At 34.1% G+C, this 18,865-nt stretch overlaps 1 protein-coding gene across 1 annotated transcript in view; it reads left to right on the forward strand.

Moving 5' to 3' along the window:
- FAF1 (Fas associated factor 1) overlaps window positions 1-18,865 on the forward strand; it is a 484,966-nt gene that overhangs the window by 357,953 nt on the left and 108,148 nt on the right. The window contains exons 11-13 of the mRNA XM_082669609.1: window positions 379-442; window positions 1,385-1,466; window positions 15,098-15,252. Of these exons, the coding sequence (XP_082525735.1) occupies window positions 379-442; window positions 1,385-1,466; window positions 15,098-15,252 (301 nt within the window). The remainder of the gene's footprint in view (window positions 1-378; window positions 443-1,384; window positions 1,467-15,097; window positions 15,253-18,865) is intronic.

Raw genomic sequence — 18,865 nt, forward strand, 5'->3', positions numbered from 1 at the left:
TAAAATGACTATTTTCCTGATTAATAAGATCTTTAGAATAATTTGAGAACTTTTTATATAATTTAATCACAAGATGTCATTTCAAGCATAATTGATGACTGGCACATATTTTCAACACCTAGCAGGATTGTATCAGTTGGTTTTCAAAAATTTATGAGCTTGAAATTTTTTTGAGGTTCTTTTTTAAGGTTTGATGAAATCTTCTAATGTATGTCGAGTTAAAATGTCTCCTCAGTTGTATCACAGAAACTAAAATTTAATTCCTCTTTATTGATTAAATATATTTCTTATATGTGGGATTAGATGTTATGTGGTTTGTTTTTTGTGTCTATTTGTTTTGGTTTTTTGTTTTTGTTTTTTCTTTTGTTTGTTTTTTAGTGCCAGAAAACGCAGAAAATGAAGGAGATGCCTTATTACAATTTACAGCAGAGTTTTCTTCAAGGTAGGGTTAGGACATTAACTATATAAAATTGATGTTCTTTTAATGCTACTGTGATTTTTCTGGAGCAACTTTAAACATAGATTGTTTTCACTTTCTTCTTAAAGTATTCAAAGGATACATTTATCAATATATATAGTCCTAATGGTGAATACAGAGTATTCAAGTCAGATAACTAGTAGACTGTGCCACTTCAGAGATGTATTTATCTTATCTCTATATCTTTATAGAAGCATAATAAATGGATTACTAATTTAATATCTTGACTATATTTCCAAAAGGACTAGGTCATAGGATACTAAGTTTTAGTATATCCTAGGACAAACAAAATCTTTTAAAAGTAATATTGAATAAAAAAATAATTAAAAAATTTTAGATATAAGTGAATTTTTTCTTTTAATTTTTGTTTTGGAATCATTTAGCATTTCTTCTTTTAATAGTGTAATATAAAATTTTCTATGCATTTGAGATTCGCCTAGAGGTGTTTAAAAAGATTTAACTATTTAAACCTAAATTTTCATGTAAACAATATTTCTCTTTAGTTCTATTTTCTGATGTAATGTAATTTGGAAACTTAGCAAGGAACCATTTTTTCCCTCTGTGTTAGAGAATAAATGAACTAAAATGGAAAGTTAAGGCTATTGTAACTAGGAAAATCTTAGGGAAGTGGGTAACCAGGAATTGCTACTTGTAAATGGCATGGTTTCATAGCACTCATTAAGTCCATTTGCTAGATGTACTTAAAATTCCAGTATTCTGATATATCGGTATAGGCCAAGAAGAGTTCAAAAAACTAATGAAGCCCATTCCTAACCCTTTAAAGAAATGTTTTAATGTTTTGTCTATACTTAAGAGACATTAGCCCCAACATTTACTTAAAACTCATTGGTTAGACTTGTGAAATTTGAAATGTATTTTAATTAATAGACACAATTTTTCCTATAGATATGGTGACTGCCATCCTGTATTTTTTATTGGCTCATTAGAAGCAACTTTTCAAGAGGCCTTCTATGTGAAAGCCCGAGATGTAAGTGGAATCTTACCTTTTCTGATTAAAAAGTGTATCCCATAGGTTTACCACCAGGCCTGAGGCAATGCTTGATGTTTTCTGTTTTTTTCAGATTGAAGACTTGATTTTGTTTCTGGTTCATCTACCAACCTAATCATCACCAAGATGCCCATTTCAGAGGGGCAGTAGTATGATAGGGTACTGCTGGCTTCTGCAGAAGTCTTTGTCAAGCTCTGAAATGGGGTTTGTTTTTTTTTTAGGGGGAGCAAGGGGTGGACATGCTTAGAAGGGACCAGGCTACGTGTTCGTATTCTTTTCAGTTATGTGATCGACAGTTTCTTGCTAAATGATTTGTCCTTCAGTCTTTTCCCCAAATGATTATTCCATCTAATAGTATATATCTTATAACTGTAGTATTTTTTCCTAAAAGTCATTTTAGACAACAAAAAGATTTTTCCTTAAATATAGAAATGGATCTTGTGATCTTGAAATCAAGTAGATCACAAGTTCTTGTGATCTTGAAATCAAGTAGATCCAAGTATGTAACAAGAAACCAGAAGTTACATTTTGAGCACAAAGATTCTGTGTGGTTGCTCTGTTTATATGTTGACACTGTAGTCGAGACCCCAGTTATCTGGCTCCTGCCTATCTGTACAACTTCAGCTCTTCCCATTTCCTGCCTTACACTTAATAAATCTAGCAGTAGTGTACAATTTGTACTTCCCTATAATCTAACTCTTTTTTCATGCTGCCCCACTGTCAGGAATACCTTTCATCCTGCTCTTTACCTGGTTGACTCCTACTCTTCCACACCCACCCTTTAGTACTTTGCAATGATAACACATTGCTTTTAATTATCCATTCTCTCTCTTTTATATATATGTCTTCTCAAGAGATTTGATTTTCTTTTTGGCAGTGACAATGTACCTTACATCCCTACACACAGTAAATACTCTGTATGCTTAATGAATGAAGGAAAAAAGAGAGAAGAAGGAAGGAATAAGGTGTAGATGGAGTTAGAGGGAAAGTTATTGGAATTAAAGAGGACAAAGAATTTTGAGAATAGAGTGCAAGGATGCCTCTGAAATTTCTAGTTTCTACTTATGTTAAACTCTGACCTAAAGAAACATTCATTTTAAACAGTTTTTAAAAATTGAATTCCAAGACAATAATTAGTGATCAAGCTTAGATCTATCATTGACAGTTCAATGAAGTAGATTAAGAAACATAAACTGTTCTCTACCCTAAGAATAGTGGAATAGCCCGTTGTAAAGGCAATTTTAAACATCTATTTTTTACTATTAAATCTATATTAAATGGATTTTATTTTTGAAGAAATATATATTTATGGTAATACAGGTTTATAGTTTCCATAAGTACAGGTTTATGGAAGATACTGAAAAGCTAAAAGAATATATTCTAACACAGATTAACTTTATATGTTCTTTCCATATATTTATTTCATTCAGCACACATGCATATTTAATATAAAATTGGTCATGTTATAATCCTGTTAAAACAGCTTATCTTCACCTTTTAATATTATATGATCATTTACTTAATTATATTTTATAATATTTTAACTTTTATTAAAACAATTTTTAATACAGAAAAAGTAAAGGAGTAGTACAATAAACACTTAAATCCCCTATACCTAGATTTAACAATTACTAAAATTTTGCCATATTTGCTTCTTCTGTATACAGGGCATCCCGAAGTTTTAATGGAGCTTTAGCAATTAAACTTTTGAAATTATTAAAACTTAAACTGCATAAAACATTTAGGATACTCATATATTAATTATTTTTTGCTAAGCCATTTCAAAGTGAATCACAGACATCATATTTTACCCCTGAAAACATCTGCATGCACTTTCCAAAAATAATGACATTCCCCTACAGAATCACAATACCATTGTCACATGTAACATACTAACAATTATTTCCTAATGTCATCTAGTATCCAGTGGATATTCAAAGTTCACCAGTTGACTCTTTTTTTGGAAACCGTGATCCACTCAAGGATCACAAATTACATTTGGTTGTTAGATTTCTTAAACCCTTTTAAGCAGACACCTGCTTTTTTCCCCCACCCACCCCTTTTTATGACATTTGCTTTGTGAAGAAATCATGCTGGATGACTTACAGATTGTTCCAGATTCTGGATTTGTGTGATTGTTTCCTTGTGATATGATTTAACTTGTTCCTTTATCTCTTTATTTCCTGAGAAATGGCTGTTAAGTCTAAAAGCTTTGTTAGATTCAGGTCAATTTTTTTTTTTTTTTTTTTTTTGTTGCAAGAATGCTTTGTAAGTAATGCTGAATACTTTATTATAACAGGATTTCTAATGGTTATTAAGTCTCTCATTGTACAGCAATGTTATTATATTTAAACAATCACTTATTGTTGAACATAAATATGTTTGAAAGAGTAATTATAGCTTTAAAATAATCTATTTTTCAGTTCATTCCTGGATAAGAATGTATTTGGGATTAATTTGTCTCTGCTTTTCCAATAAGATTGCTAAGCAGTTGAAGTAACTGGAAGATATGAGGGCCTTTTATAACCTAAACATAGCTCCCAAATGAGCATAGACATCTTTTAAATTCCATTTAAAAAGCTACTGTAAACATTATAACTTTGTGACGATACATTGTTTAAATATACAGTATATAATAGATGAAAGAACTTTTTATTGAGTGTCTTTGTATAGTAGATTGGCATTTGGATATATTCAGACTGATGATTCCCAGAGGAGCGTAAACTCTTATTAACTTCTGGGTATTTCTAATGAAACAATTGATTGTTTGCTTTTGATGACTGTGTTGGTATTTTAACAACTGGAAATCATTGGTTCATGTGTTTTGTTTCATATTAGATTGATACCCAAATCCATTGACCTCTTTGGACTCCTAAACTGTCTTTATCTTTTTCCCCTTGTCCAGGGCTTTTTTCTTTCCTTTTTTCTCTTTCCCAAGTTAAAGATCAACAGCAGTTTATGTATCATTTATTACATTGCCCTAAACTTAAGTAAAATTCATCCACAGAATGGGTAAATTATTCAAAATTAGATCTAAGCAGGGACATTTATTATAGTCATCAACCAAATTATATACATCTCCTTTCAAAATTAGAGAGGATTGTATAGAAAGAATAGAAATAGCACTGCTACTTTAGATTTATATTGTGCTCTGTGGTTTATGAAGCTTCTTCCTATGCATATCTCATTTGAACCCCACAGCAAACTGGTGAGATGGGGATATATAATATCAATATTCTCATTGTAGAGATGAGGAAGCTCAGAAAAGCTACATAACTTAACCAAAGACAAATCAAGGGTAAGTAGTGGAGGCCAAATGAGAGTACAGGTGTTCCAACACATGTAAGTGTGTTTTACTATCACCTTACTTCCAGAAGCTTTTCAGTGCTAACTGCTATACTACAGGATTCAATCCTCAAACTTCATCTCTCCTTTTCAGACTGTACATTTGAGAGTGAAAACAAATCGTTTTCAATATATTTTTTAAACTTCTGAATGAATCATTTTTAAGAAAACAGTTTGCTGATGTTCAAATATTTTAAGGCAAGAATGACCGATACTCTGCCATTGTTACTAAATTTCTTTCATCTTAAACATCGCATGTTTAATTTAAACTGTGGGAGGCACATTAATTTTACCAGGGCAACAGATGAGCCTTGAGCACCAGCATTCTTCACTTGAAGTGAGAAATTGAGTTCCATGAGTAAATAAAAACAAGATTGAAGGTTTAAATCCTCTGCTAGGCTTTTTGAACTTATATACTCATTAAATGTTTATTGGAGTGGTGGGATTACAAAGGATTTGGGGAGCTTCATCAACTGGTATATAGTTAATCACTAAGTAAAACACTACATTTGATAAAGTGTTTCTCACGATGCCACATTCAATCCATCTTAATGAAAACTGCTTCAGACTGATTTCATTTGAGAGCACTTGGTGAGAGTACTCATAGTTTTTTCTGCCTTTTTCATGAGGAATTTACAACACTGTTCAAAGCAGAGCTCCAACTTCAGTGAAGCAGGTATCCTAAGTTCTTGTGTTTAAGTATATTGTGACAGAGTTTTGACTTCTGACAGTGGGTTGATCAGTTTTATGATCTTCTCCCTTGCCCTTAACTATTAGGGATGTTCATTGAGTTGAAGGCCATGAATATGTATCATATGCCTATTAAGGACCTAGGATGTAGAGGTTTCCTGCCCTTGACATGTTCACAGTCTAGTAGGGAAGATAAGACAATATAAATAGATCCATATAGTGTAACATGCTATGGGAGCAAAGAGGAGAGGTACTTCATCTGCCTTAGAATTCAGGGAGATTTCTTGTGGAGGTATCTCTGACCTGAATCTTAGAAGATAAATGAAACTTAGGCAAATAACAGAATTCTAAACAGAAGGAAGATCAAAAGCAAAGTCCAGAAGATTACAATTGAGGGAATTAAAACCAAAAAAATTAAGACAGAGAGCAAAAAAGTGCAAGACAGAGAGTTGGATTGCGTGGTATGATGAGGCTGGGAACAGCAACAGGAGCATGGAGGGGCCTGTGATGCCCTGGCATTACCTGGCATTTAAATATATTTGTTGAATGAAGCTTATATTTTATCTTTAGATAAGTAAGAGCCAGTGGTTAGCTTCCTTAATTATGTGCAGAAGAGTTACCACTGGCCACACCATGATTCCCTGGGACTTTCTTAAAGAAGTTTCTTTTTCTCCTTAGAGCCTCCCCACCTCTCAGTTCTGCTGTCCCTGAGTTCTCTTCACAACAAAAAGTACCCTAGAGAATGATTAGACATTTGTAGTAACTGAAAATCAACAGCAATAAAAATCCCAGTGCCAGGGTTTATGTCCCATGGGAAGGATTGTTCCTTTCCCAGCAGCCCTTTGGAAGAATGGGCTTTGATATCAGTAATCCTGTTACACCTCCTTAGATCTTCACTTCACACCCAGTGCTGTTTCCAAATATTATACATAAATTAAGGAAACCAGTGCTTTACGTCTTGATTTCCCGCTTAGTAACTCTGTTCCCAAACAAGTAATGAGCCTGTTTCTAATCTAGGGGAAAAAAAAGATGATAATACATATCTACTTTATGTGGTTGTTCTGAGGATTAAATGAGATCTATTAATAAATGCACCCAGCATCATGGCTAAGGTGCTTTTTAAACAGTTTTGGACAAATTTGAGAAATGTTATAAAGTAACAAAACTGATTGTTCATGAACTAGCTCCAAGAACAGTTCCACAGAGGAATTTTGAGAACCCATTTAAGCATTTATAGCACTAAGATGAATGCTTTGCTTTTAACAGTGCTTGTTCATTATCAAGTTTTATTACATTCATTTTTAAAAATCAGCCCGTTTTAAAGTAGTGCTATTTCTACTTCCTCAGGTTAAAAGAAACCTAAATAACTATCACTGGTCAATATTTGTTAGGCAAAATAAGCTCTATACAAATCGGAAGCCACAACTGCAGTTGGTGAGTTTCTAGCACTCCATCATCCAGAAAAATCAGGCAAACAAACCTATTTGTGCTTTGGAAAATATGCCCAGTCTGTTCATCTTGTCTTTGTTGTCTTTTCAATTTAAATTCCTTAAAGGCAGACAGTGTCTTTAGAGTAATTTTTTATGACAGCTAGGACAGCATCCTGCACATGTGTGAGATAAGAACTATGATGCTAATATAATGTTTTGAAATGTGTTTTCATTATACAAATAAAATGTTTGTTGAAAAGAAAAGAATACAGATGCATTTAAAGTAGAAAAATGCGTTGCCTCATAATCCCAAACCTGAAAATAACCACTATTAAATGTTTTTACTTTTAAATGTGATTTTTTGAAAAAGTCTCCAAACATATATATCAGTAAAAAAGTTGCTAAGTTTTATATAAGTGCAACCATACCAAATATACTGTTCTGTAGTTAGATATTTCCACTATACAGTATATTGTTAGCATCATATTTAGAATTTGCCTCTAATTCTCCAGCTGAGTAATCAGATCTACCCAATTAAAATTGTAAAAATCTTTAGTGTTTATAATAAAATTATTTTTAATTAGTTAATAATTAAGTTAGTTTTAAGATATGCTGCTGTGTAAAACATTCTTCTCAATTTACTACTATTCACCATGTTTTTGAGAACCATATAACCATATTTGAAAAGCAATATAGGTAAAATTTATTAAAATATCAAAAGCAAAGCTGATTTTTTTTAGTAGACTTTATTCATATTTGTATCATTTCTCTCAAAGAGCCCTCCCTGTCCCTAGAAAGTATTTATTATTCATATTACCTATTTTTAAGGGATAAAAAGCTAAATTGGATCCCTTAAGTATTCCATCTGTAAATTCAAGAAGTTTGTTCCATATCTAATCTTAAACATTTTCACTTAAAGATAAAAGGTATGGTAGAAAGAGAAATAATCGGAATTCTTATATTTGAATTCTGAGTCCCCATTTACTTGCTGTGTGCTATTAAAACTAGGTTACTCAATCTCTCTGAGCATCAATTTAAAAATTTGTATTGTAGTACATACCTCACAGGATTAACAAGCAATTAATATAAGTAAAATGTCTTCAAAATGTATGTGAAACAGCTTTAAGATTGTTTGCTTATAATAGATGGACATTGAATAAATCAGGCAGATTTGGATTTGAAACTGGACCCTGATACTGACTAGCTATATAAGCCTCCATTTTATTTTCTCTGAAATGGAGATTAAAATATCTTGGCAATTAACCCACCTTGGAATAATGACTCCTTACCTTAACAGTAACCAAGTTATTCAGATGTACATGTTAGAGAAGATGAGTGGGCCTGCATAATTGGTACATGTAAAGGAGCAGCAGGAAATAGGGCTAAAATAGAGAAATAGATTGGGATTTCATCATGGAAATCCCTGAATGCCAGCTAAAGACTTTCGTTATTGTTAGGTAGTGATTAGCTTTTGAAAGTTCTGAAGAAGAGGGTGACACTGTCAGAGGAATAAGTAATGTGGTGGCAATTTGTAGGATGGTTGGGAGGGGAGAAATTGGTGGCAGAGACTGAGCAACTGTGTGCGTTTGTATATGTGTAATTGTGAGGTGTCAGGCGATGATTAGAAAATCATAGTATGATAATAGCACAGTGTAGTTTACAAACTTTTTGCCTCCTACATTTCACAGCCTGTTAGCTTTTGTATACCTTTTTATACATGTGTATCTTCTAGTATCCTGTTTCTCCCACACCCTTCTTGGAGTACCTAACAAAACAGAGAATAATACTGTTTTTGTCATAGACCTACAGTAATGTGTTCTGACCTTTCTTTCCTCTGTGAAGCATTTCAGTAGAATCTGTTGGTTTTATATTTGCTTTGTAATTTACAGTCATTTATAAATAACTGTATTAAGAAAATCAAAGTATTTCTGATGTTAAGTAGTGCCTAGTATCTTTATTAGAGATATTGGAAACTTAATTTCTCTAGTATATACATTTATGAAGAACTCTAAAAATCAATAAAAAGAAGACAACAACCCCATACGGGCAAGCAATATAAGTAAATATTTCACAGAAAAAGAAAGTAAAAACAGTTTGCTATAACAGCCAGTCACTTGAGCTTCCAATTTCCTTATTCATAGAAACTTTAGACGTGTTTATCTTTCTCAAAGGTATTTTATAACCTGAGTATTACCATTTGAACAATGAAAACTGATAAAGCTCTATACCCAATGAACATTTGTCAGCTTATTTTATGAAGAGAGTTTGATTTTGCTTTAGGCTTTTCAGTTCGTTTGCTTGTTTAACCTGTGACTTTCATATGAGAGTTCTCCCTTTGTGAGACTCAAGTACATCCGTGTCCTCAAGAGTGCCATTCCAACATCTGCTTCAGGAAGTGAGAGGAAGAAGATACCATCCTGGCATCTCCTCATCTTCAGTAGCTGGCTGTTTCCTTTTGGAACCTCTCTAGTTGGTTGCTACCTGTTGGTCCCTAAACTCAGCTTTGGGAGACAAAAAATGCAAAGTGTCACAATTCTTTCCAAAATCCGTCTGCACTCTGGTTCTTCACTCTTCAAAAATTACTAGCTTGGAGTTCTTTGAACACATCAGGCCATTGACAGCACAGGGCCTTTCCCAACCTTTTCTCTTTGCTTTTCCTCTTTTTCACTCTTCTTTTCCTCACTATCACCTAAATTTAGAATTCAGCTCAAGTATCACCTTCATAAAGAAGCAGCCAATCTGTTGTTCATGCCTAGACCCTAGGACCACCTCTATTATAGCAGTCATGTCATCACTCCCATCTAGACAGAGTGTTGGACTTCCAGAACTGTGTCACCCAAGGCACAGAAAAGAGAAGTAGCTTTCCCAAGGTTGCACAGCTGAGTGGTGGCAAAGCAGGAATTTGAATCCAGACAATGTAGCTTCATGCTGCCCTGCCTCTATTCTTACAGTGTGCTTATCTTGAGTCATGGTTGGGTGCTGGGCTGGACCTATGAATATCCATATACAGGAACAGGATTGTGGAAATGGGCAGTGTACTAGGATGATCCTATTTAGAGCCTGGATTTAAAACAATAAATAAGACAGCTACAAAGGACATTTTGAGGTACTGGGGAATTTTGAATATGGACTCTGTATTAGATGATTGTAGCAATATTAACTTGTAAATATTGTAAACAATATTAAATGTCTTAGGTGTGATTAAAGAAATTATGGTTATGTAAGGGAATGTCCTTATTTCTTAGGAGACAGACACTAAAGTAGGGTGGAGGTGTCATGATATGTGCAACTTTAAATGTTTCAGGGAAAGAAGCATAAAAAGAATGATAGAGCAAATATGGCAAAATGTTAATAATTGATAAATCTAGGTAAAATATAAAAGAGTGTTTATTGTTGTATCAGTATATCAGTTGGTTGTGTCAGTAAACCACCCCCAAACTTAAAAGAAAAGAACAGCGATAATTCTGATTATTATGGTGATGATAATGATGATAGAAAAGGAGAAGGGAAACTGAAAGAGGAGAAATAAAATCAGCTCCCAATTTATACAAAGGAAATTATTTTTAATTTATTTTAATTCTTATACTGAAAAAACTATGAAATACCATTTCTAGAAATCGTTTGTCATATCAACTTCAAAATCATTGAACACACAGATTATGGATGTTCTCGTACTTAAAATGAAACTAGACAACTTCCTTTTCAGTCCATCAGCAAATATTTTCTAAGTGTCTGCTCTGTGCCTGGCTTATTTTGAGACATAGCCAGCTCATTTCTTCCAGCTCTAATGTTCTGTGGTTCTGTGATGCTAAGTGTCTAAATACAATAGCTACTGTAGCTCAAGGCCAAGTCACACTGGTTGCTGTCAGCTTGGCACTTCCTAAGCATCAACTCAGTACCTTAGCTCCTGGGTTTGAATGTGAAGATTAGTGAGGCCCTGAAGGCACAGACACAATGAAGCATCCCAAACACTATGGCCAGTAGGAGAAATGAAGGAGCTGTATAATCTTTCATACATTTTCATGGCTATCATTTCTCTTGAAATGGCTTTCAAATCCTTTATTTTGCATGGATAGTTCCAGAATCTTGATCCTAACAGCTGCATTTTACTTGGCACCTACTATGGGCCAGGCATTGTAAATAGGCACTTTACCTACTTTATCCACAATTGTTACAACACCCATCTAACCCCCACAGTCACACAGCTGGTGAGTGGCAAAACTGGGTTTAGCACAGAGCTTTCTGTTACTTTAATGCTTGGAGACTTTCCTTTAACTGTTAACCAAAACCTAGATCACAAAGAGGGAGTCTGAGGAGAGTATAGCTGGGCTGCTTGCCTTTGTCGTCAGCCAGACTTACACCTCTCTGCCAAATTAGGAAGGACAAATAAAATGTAGGGTTTTTTAATGCCCCAATCTTACTGCTTCTCATATGATACTGCAATTAACTCTTTGCTTTCTCCATACGCCACCCCCTCCCCACCCCCAACTCTTAGAGAGCAAGGGAACTTTGTTTTATTCATCTTTGTATTCTCAATGCCTAACACATAGGCACTCTGTAAATGTTATTGAACTAAATTATTAATGGGCCAAAGGGAAAAATGGTTATAGTAATGGAAAACAAAACATTTTCCTATGCTTTTTCTATGTACTAGATGCCGTTTCTTCACAAAAACAATTTTCTGATATGCTGAATGCAGTTCTCACTGTTTTGGACTGTGTTTAGTTGAGCTCAATAAAGTAATCAGAAATCTGAGTCTGGGGTTCATTTAGGTGTGCCTATAATTTAATCAGAGATTTATGTAGCCCAAATTTAGTAGCATTTACATATTATTGAGCCTTTATATTTTGCTTATTTTTACTGTCATAATAGCAGAAGAAAAATTTTTGTTGAAAGCTTACTGTGTTTGAGAGAAAAGATTATTTGAAGATTATTCAGTTTCTCTTTTGAAAGCTACTGTGGGAGTACCCCCAACCTGAAGATCCTTTTCTGATATCTTTGTATCATCTCCTTTCTCACAGTTTAGAGCTTAAAGTGAGAATTTTTTTTTAAGTGTGTTTTCCTGGCATCTCATGTTTAACAGTGTCAGGGGTTTGTGTCCCTAGAACGAAAACTGTTTCTCCAGAGCCTTTTTTCTCTCAGCTTCTAGTGAAAAGAGGGGTGAGGCGAGCCAGTCGCTTACCACAAAGCAATGCCACCACAAAGGAAAGATTAAGGGTTTAGAGAGAGGTCAATGTGGGTTTTTCTCTAACTAAACACTTTCCTAAAGTTTCCTTGTGGAAAAATAATGAAGTCATCTCAGAGTTTTTAAAGAATTTTTATTTCTTTTTCACCGTCTGCATTCGCTTGTCTTCTCAGCATGGATGTTTAATCTTCCTAGGCTTTGTGAATTGGCCCAAATGAATAAGTGGTGAGCTGTCTCTCTAGGAGCTAGAGGCTTATTCTAAGGGCCTAATCACTGAGTAAACACATCTTTGCCCTCCCTCTCACAACTGCGATATAATAGTCGAGATTCTAGCACAGTAACCTGGATATTGCAGGGACCAATGCTTTGAAATGCAGAATGGTTGATCCTCCAAAACAGTGCCTGATCTTCGCCCACCTCTTTCTTCTTTTTTAAATTAAATATTGCCAAAGAGATGCTGTTTTATTGCTTGATATTGTGCATTAGTGCCCTGGATTTCCAAGTTTAGTTTCAGTCAACACTGTCAGCTGCACGTATAGGGAACTCTCCATGTTGGGTTTCCTAGTAGCCTCTTCAGCACATGTGTGTTTGGTTTGGAAGAGCATTTAAATTAAATCAGTAAGATAGCAATGTAAATCGCTAATCTCTTTCCCAAAGTCTAAATATTCCATTGCAGTGTTCTTGAGAGAAATAGGCATTTTAAAGATTTAGCCATTGCTATTGTTTGGTTAGAAATATGCTGATTCAAAAGTGGACAGCTCTCTTGTTCCCAGTGTCTCATTAAAGGTAGTTGCTGAGATACGATCAAGCAGAATTAGAGGTTGACATCCCCCTGTCTGTTGGGCCAGAGAGCTTCTAAGAAGAGGAGCTCTGAATTTGTTAGTGCTGCCAGGTTCATGTTCCTTTCCCTAAAGCAGCAGATTTCTAGATTTGTTTACTAAGAGTGATTTGGCATTGCAGCTACCATTTGGTGTCTTTTTTGCCAGAGGGCTATGGTTGATATCAGCATTCATGTTTCTTTCCTCAAACATGCTGAGTCCTGTGCTAACTTAGGGATACAAAGAAGACTGAAAGAAAGAGACCGGGTCCTCACCCTTGAGAAACTTTGTCTAGAGGGGAAACTGGTAAACAATTGGAATACTAAAATAGAAGAGATAGAGGCCCAGAAATGGAAGCTCTTAATGCTGCCTGAAGGAATCAGGGAAGGCTTCCCAGAGGCATTTGCTTTGAGCCTTAATGGATGAGTAGGAATTTTCTAGATAAGTATCTCTCCAACAATGTATCTGATTACAAACTTCCTAGATACCAGCTACTGGTATCTGCATATATCAACATAGATGAAAAAACCCTAAATCTTTCTTGTTCAGCATTTAATCACCACTGCTTCCTGCTGGGCCTGACATGAGGAATATTTTAACCAATACTTCTTGAATGAATGAATGAATGAATGGACACATGGAAGCATTTTGTCCTTATTCCCATTACATGCTGTCTCTGAGGCCCCAGAAGCACTGATATATATGAGCATCTGGTGCCTTAATATTCTACAAGCTCTCCAAGTCTTGACTATAGTGCAGTTAGGTTCCCTGCTTCAGTATCCAAATAAAGAACACTAGACTTGGAGTCAGTCAGTCTGGGTTCCAATCCCAGATGTACCACTTACTTACTAGCTTTAGAATTAGGGTAAATCAGGTTTCTAAAGCTCAATTTCCACATAGGCTAATGAAGTTAAGAATACTATTTTACAGGTTTATTCTGGGGATTAAAGTACCTCTGGCTACCCTCATCTAGTGCAAAATTTCTCTTTGAAGAAAATATTATTATTATGAGGATTATTAGGATTATTATTTGGATTATTTATCAGGATAATTCCAAGCATCAGACTTTCATCTACATGAGCCCTTTTTCTGTAAATGTCCTTCTTTTGTTTAGAATCCCACACAGCAAATTTCTTCATCATCACATTCTTACAGCTTCCTTGAAATTTTCCTTCACCAGAATTTCACAGATTAAATGTGTATATTGTCCTTAACCATAAAATTTTATCTTTCCATGTCCTGGTAACTGACTGTTCTTTAACTCAGCTCTTCTCCAAGGTAGCACCAAAAAGTTAAGGACAATTTAGGTTCTTTAATCATCATTGTTGTGGTTAAAGCTGACATTTGCAAATTATGTTGCTCAATTTCAGTTTTTAGTTTCAGTTATTTTATTGATTATCCAACTATTACAGAGGATACTTTTAAGAGAGCAGATGTCATTTCTTGAAAGCAAGTTTTATCAGGCAAAAGGGAAAGAATAATTTTCCATATGAAAAACTTCACTGGACATCTTCTGAAATATAAACTAGAAAGAATTCATGTGGAGTGAACATTTTTCTATCATCCTTTCAAACGGCAATTAGATGTCACATGCTCTTAAGTAAGGACTTTGACATGGGAACACATTAAGGGCTTTGAAATTACCTGTGGAACTAAAACAAGTTTATTTCAGACCTTTTTCTTTCAAGTAGAAGAGACTATTTAGTGCTCAGATTAAAATAAAAAAATATGTAAGAGATTTTGGCATCCAATCTTCATCAGTATTTTTTTCTCTGTATAGTTGCATAGTTCAGAATTAATTTTCTCTTTACATATAAAGTATGTGTTAAATACAAAGAATGGTAATTCCATTTTATTTAAAGAAAATGCCATTCTGTTGCAATTTGTACTTGAGATAGGCTTGCACATGTTAACAGGAATCTGCGACAGCAGTCTGTAAAACAATACAATCATCCTAGCCTTTTTAGAGTGTAAGGAAACAAAATGTATTCACATTAGTAGATGTCCAGGTGTCAGTTACTCTTTTAGGGAATAGCATTTAATTTTTACTGTTGTTTATATTGACTGACTGTGCCTTTCCAGAATTCAAGAAATCTTAATTAGTGCATATTTTAATTCATCAGTCTTTTCCCCTCTTTTCAGAGAAAGCTTCTTGCTGTCTACCTCCACCACGATGAAAGTGTATTAACCAACGTGTTCTGCTCACAAATGCTTTGTGCTGAATCTATCGTCTCTTATCTGAGTCAAAATTTTATAACCTGGGCTTGGGACCTGACAAAGGACGCCAACAGAGCAAGGTAACACTGTTGTTCACAAGTTATAAGTTGGGCTTTTTTATTGTTAAAAGTCATCATTGTATTTGGTTTCTTATCATCATAAACATTTTCATCCTCAGCATTAAATTTTCTATTATTACATTTAATTAGATAAAAGCTATTTGTTGTAGTTAACATGCAGTTATTTTCAATTGTGAAAAAATACCTTAACTAATAAAAGATTTCTTAAATTCAAGAATAACCTGAAAACCAAAAGCCAAAATACATTGTTCTTGTCTTTTTGCAATAATAATAATATAGTACCTTCCTATGTACTGTATGTTCTTATGTTCTAATATGTTGTTGAATATTAAAATCTGTTTCTAATAATATTCAGAAAAGACAAGGAAAATCTAATATATAATCCTACTAGTAAGTTTAGTTTTTAATAATTCCAGTGATGAAGGCAGGACATTCTGGACCAGTCCATTGGAGTTGGTAATAGCTTAACTCTAGCATATGCTAATTGATGTAATCGCTTTATTGCACACATTCTTTTGCACACAGCCAGCATTACATCCATATTCTCAATGGGAAAAACAAAAAAAAATCCCCTTCCTAGCTGTCAGGATAAATTTACTTAGTTTGTTAATCATAATATCTGTAAGTGATGAATAATTATTCATATTTTACCTATTTGAGTTTGCCATCTGAAATACATTTCATCGTGTTTAATTACACATGTGGCCGTAACATCCTGTGATGCTACTTTGGGTGTGTTAACACAATCATCATCACAGACTGCTGGTTTATGAACAGGGAGATTAAATTCATTCATTTCAAGGCAATCCTATTGTAGTTACCTAATTTAAATGACTGTAGAACAATTAGAAATCATCTGGTTTGTCTTTTTATTATTTTATGGCTCACTGAATTTTTGCTCATCATTCAGACTTTGTTTTATGTAATCTGAATCTGAAAAGAAAGATGATTCTTCTCTTAAATGTGAAGCAAAAGAATGTTGAAGCAATTTCTTCATCTAATACTTCATTTCTTTAAGTAAATGGTTAGGAAATTTCATAGGATGACTTCGTTCTGCCTTGGAAATGTTCCCTGTTATACATAAATAAAGAACCTTTAGCACCTGTATTTGTTTAAATTAAATCAGGTTATTATTCACACTCAGTTAAAGGTGATGAAAAGCAGTGCCAAAAACAGATAAAAATGCAGCATCGAAGGGCTTTCATGAGGCAAAATACATAGACTGGAGACTTGGCTAAATCTTTTGCCATTCACTGGCAGTAAGGAATCTCCTCCTTTCCTTTTATCCACAACTTGATGGAGAAGGAAACACTATTTCTAAACCATCTGTAGTGGCTAAGTTCAGCGGGCTACCTGCTGTTATTTTGTTCTATCCTCCATTTAATTCCTTAGTTCCTTTTATTTTACAATGACAAAAAATTGCAGTGTAGTTTCTTTTGAAAAGTAGTGTTTGAGGGTTTTTTTTTTGACTGGCAATCAACAGCCATGTAATTGCTTTGTTATGTTTTACTAAAGAAGTCTGTTAAGTAGCACAACTTTGATACACTAGTAATAAGAGTTTGCAGGTTACAGAGACACCTGTGGTGACCAAAGCGACAGAAGCTGCTTATTAGAAAGAACCAGTACAGCTGTGTCCTATTAACTCCTTATGACACTTTTTTAAAACACAAAATAAAGGCCTTGTTTAAGGCTTTAGAGCTATTTCCCAGTGAATTGCAAAACCAACTGTGAAGTATGATAGGATATTTCAATCTACATTTTTTAAAATGTGGCATCCCATTATTAGGTTACTGTTATGAAAACAAAAAGATATTAAAAACTAAATAGAAACATCTAGGAATTTAATAAACATAGCAACAAGAAACAGGGCAGTGGGGAGAAAGAGAACATAATTTCTGGGATTTAAGATACTTGACGTCCTTATTCAAAGTCAAGTTCTATTCATATTAGAAATTAAAAACTATTGATATTTAAAGTTAAGGTATTACATTTCTCTCTATAAAGTAATAAGTAAAATTATGTAGCTACTGTTCATGTACACCTCCTCATTATTACAGTTAAGGCCTATGGTAAAATTCACATTTTGCAAACACAAGATGAAAATTCACTGGAATGACATATTCCTAAGAGAGAGTAAAAGTCAATTACCTTTTGATATACAAAATTATAAGTTAGGCTGATTTCTTGCCCCCCAAAAAGAGTTTAGCTTTAGCCACAATTTTCTTACCATCTACCATAGATTAATCTAAATACAATTATTTGAGTTTCCATCTCTGTGATGTTTCTTGGATCTTTATCACACTTATTCAAAAGTGTTTGTCATGAAAATTGATTGCATCATCCATTTGATGCGATTAACAGTAACAAAACCTAAAACTTTCCCTCTCAATTCAATAGAAGTCTGCTGTACTGTTTATTGGTCAGTGGTCTATATAACAAAAGTTTTTGTGCCATCATTTGCTATTACCAGGTAGTTAAAATGGGACAAATTAATATGTGGAAATACAGAAGAGATGTCTAGACATCACAAATAAGATAGTTGCTGTGGGTTTCCTTTCAACTGTGATTTCTTTATGACAAATGTTAAAGTTTAGAAATAAATTCCTGGTGTATTTCTTGTCTGGTCCCATATCTAGTTATCCTAGTTCAGGCTAATCATATAAGTTTCAAGAGTCCTAAGCCTATAAGCTATTTAGCCTGGATGCTTCCTTAGTGGTTTTCTGAGACTGTCCTCTGGTATGATAGCTGGAGACATTGATGCCCAAGACAGGAAGGGACTTGCCAAGCAAATTTATTTTTGCTTAAGAAATACTTGGATTAAGCCTCCAGAAACATTAGTCCTCCATAATTTACTGTGAATCTCTCCTGTTTCTAGAAGACAAGTGAAGGATATTGAACTAAGTGAATGCTTTGGTAAAGTTACCAGAATATGAATGTAAATTGCTGTTATAAGTCAAATTTCCTGATTTTGCTAACAAACCAGAATACCTGATTTCGCTAACAAAGTAGAATAAAAAAGAACTATAGAATGTCACTAGTATACACCCCTGTAGTGTTGATGATTTGGATTTCCCACTTTCAAAATGATTCTAGTAACTTTCTAAGTTGAATACTTAAGTTAACCAACCTATATCTGTATAATGGATTAGAATAACTTCTAGATTGATCTTGGAACATTCCAAATGTGAACTGAGACATCAGACTTTAGCAGTAGTGATTACTTGCCTGTTTTCTCCCTCACTAAATTGTGATCTTCTGGAAGGACTTATTTTATTTGTCTCATTAAACAAGGAACTTTACAAAATTCTGGGAGAAAGAAACAATAAAAATTTGGCAAATGAATGTATTCTTCTAATTCCACTTAAGAATGTTGCTTATAATTTCAGTATTGTATATCTAAATAAGATGTCTTTCTTGGAAAACTCTCTATAGTCTTACTGGCTGCCATGTGTAGTTGCATTTCAGAGCCGTTCTTTCTTAAAGCAGTAGGCAGAAAGCCCTTGTTAGTCTTGAGAGGTGCTAGAGGGTATAATTTCCCAAATATCCAGTTGAACAACAATCCTGATAGAAACAGTAGGATATGCCGGTAAAGAAAAAGCTAAAAACAGATAGA

The sequence above is a fragment of the Grampus griseus genome, assembly GCF_964374135.1.
Source record: "Grampus griseus genome assembly, chromosome: 1".
In the NCBI taxonomy this organism is placed as follows: Eukaryota; Metazoa; Chordata; class Mammalia; order Artiodactyla; family Delphinidae; genus Grampus; species Grampus griseus.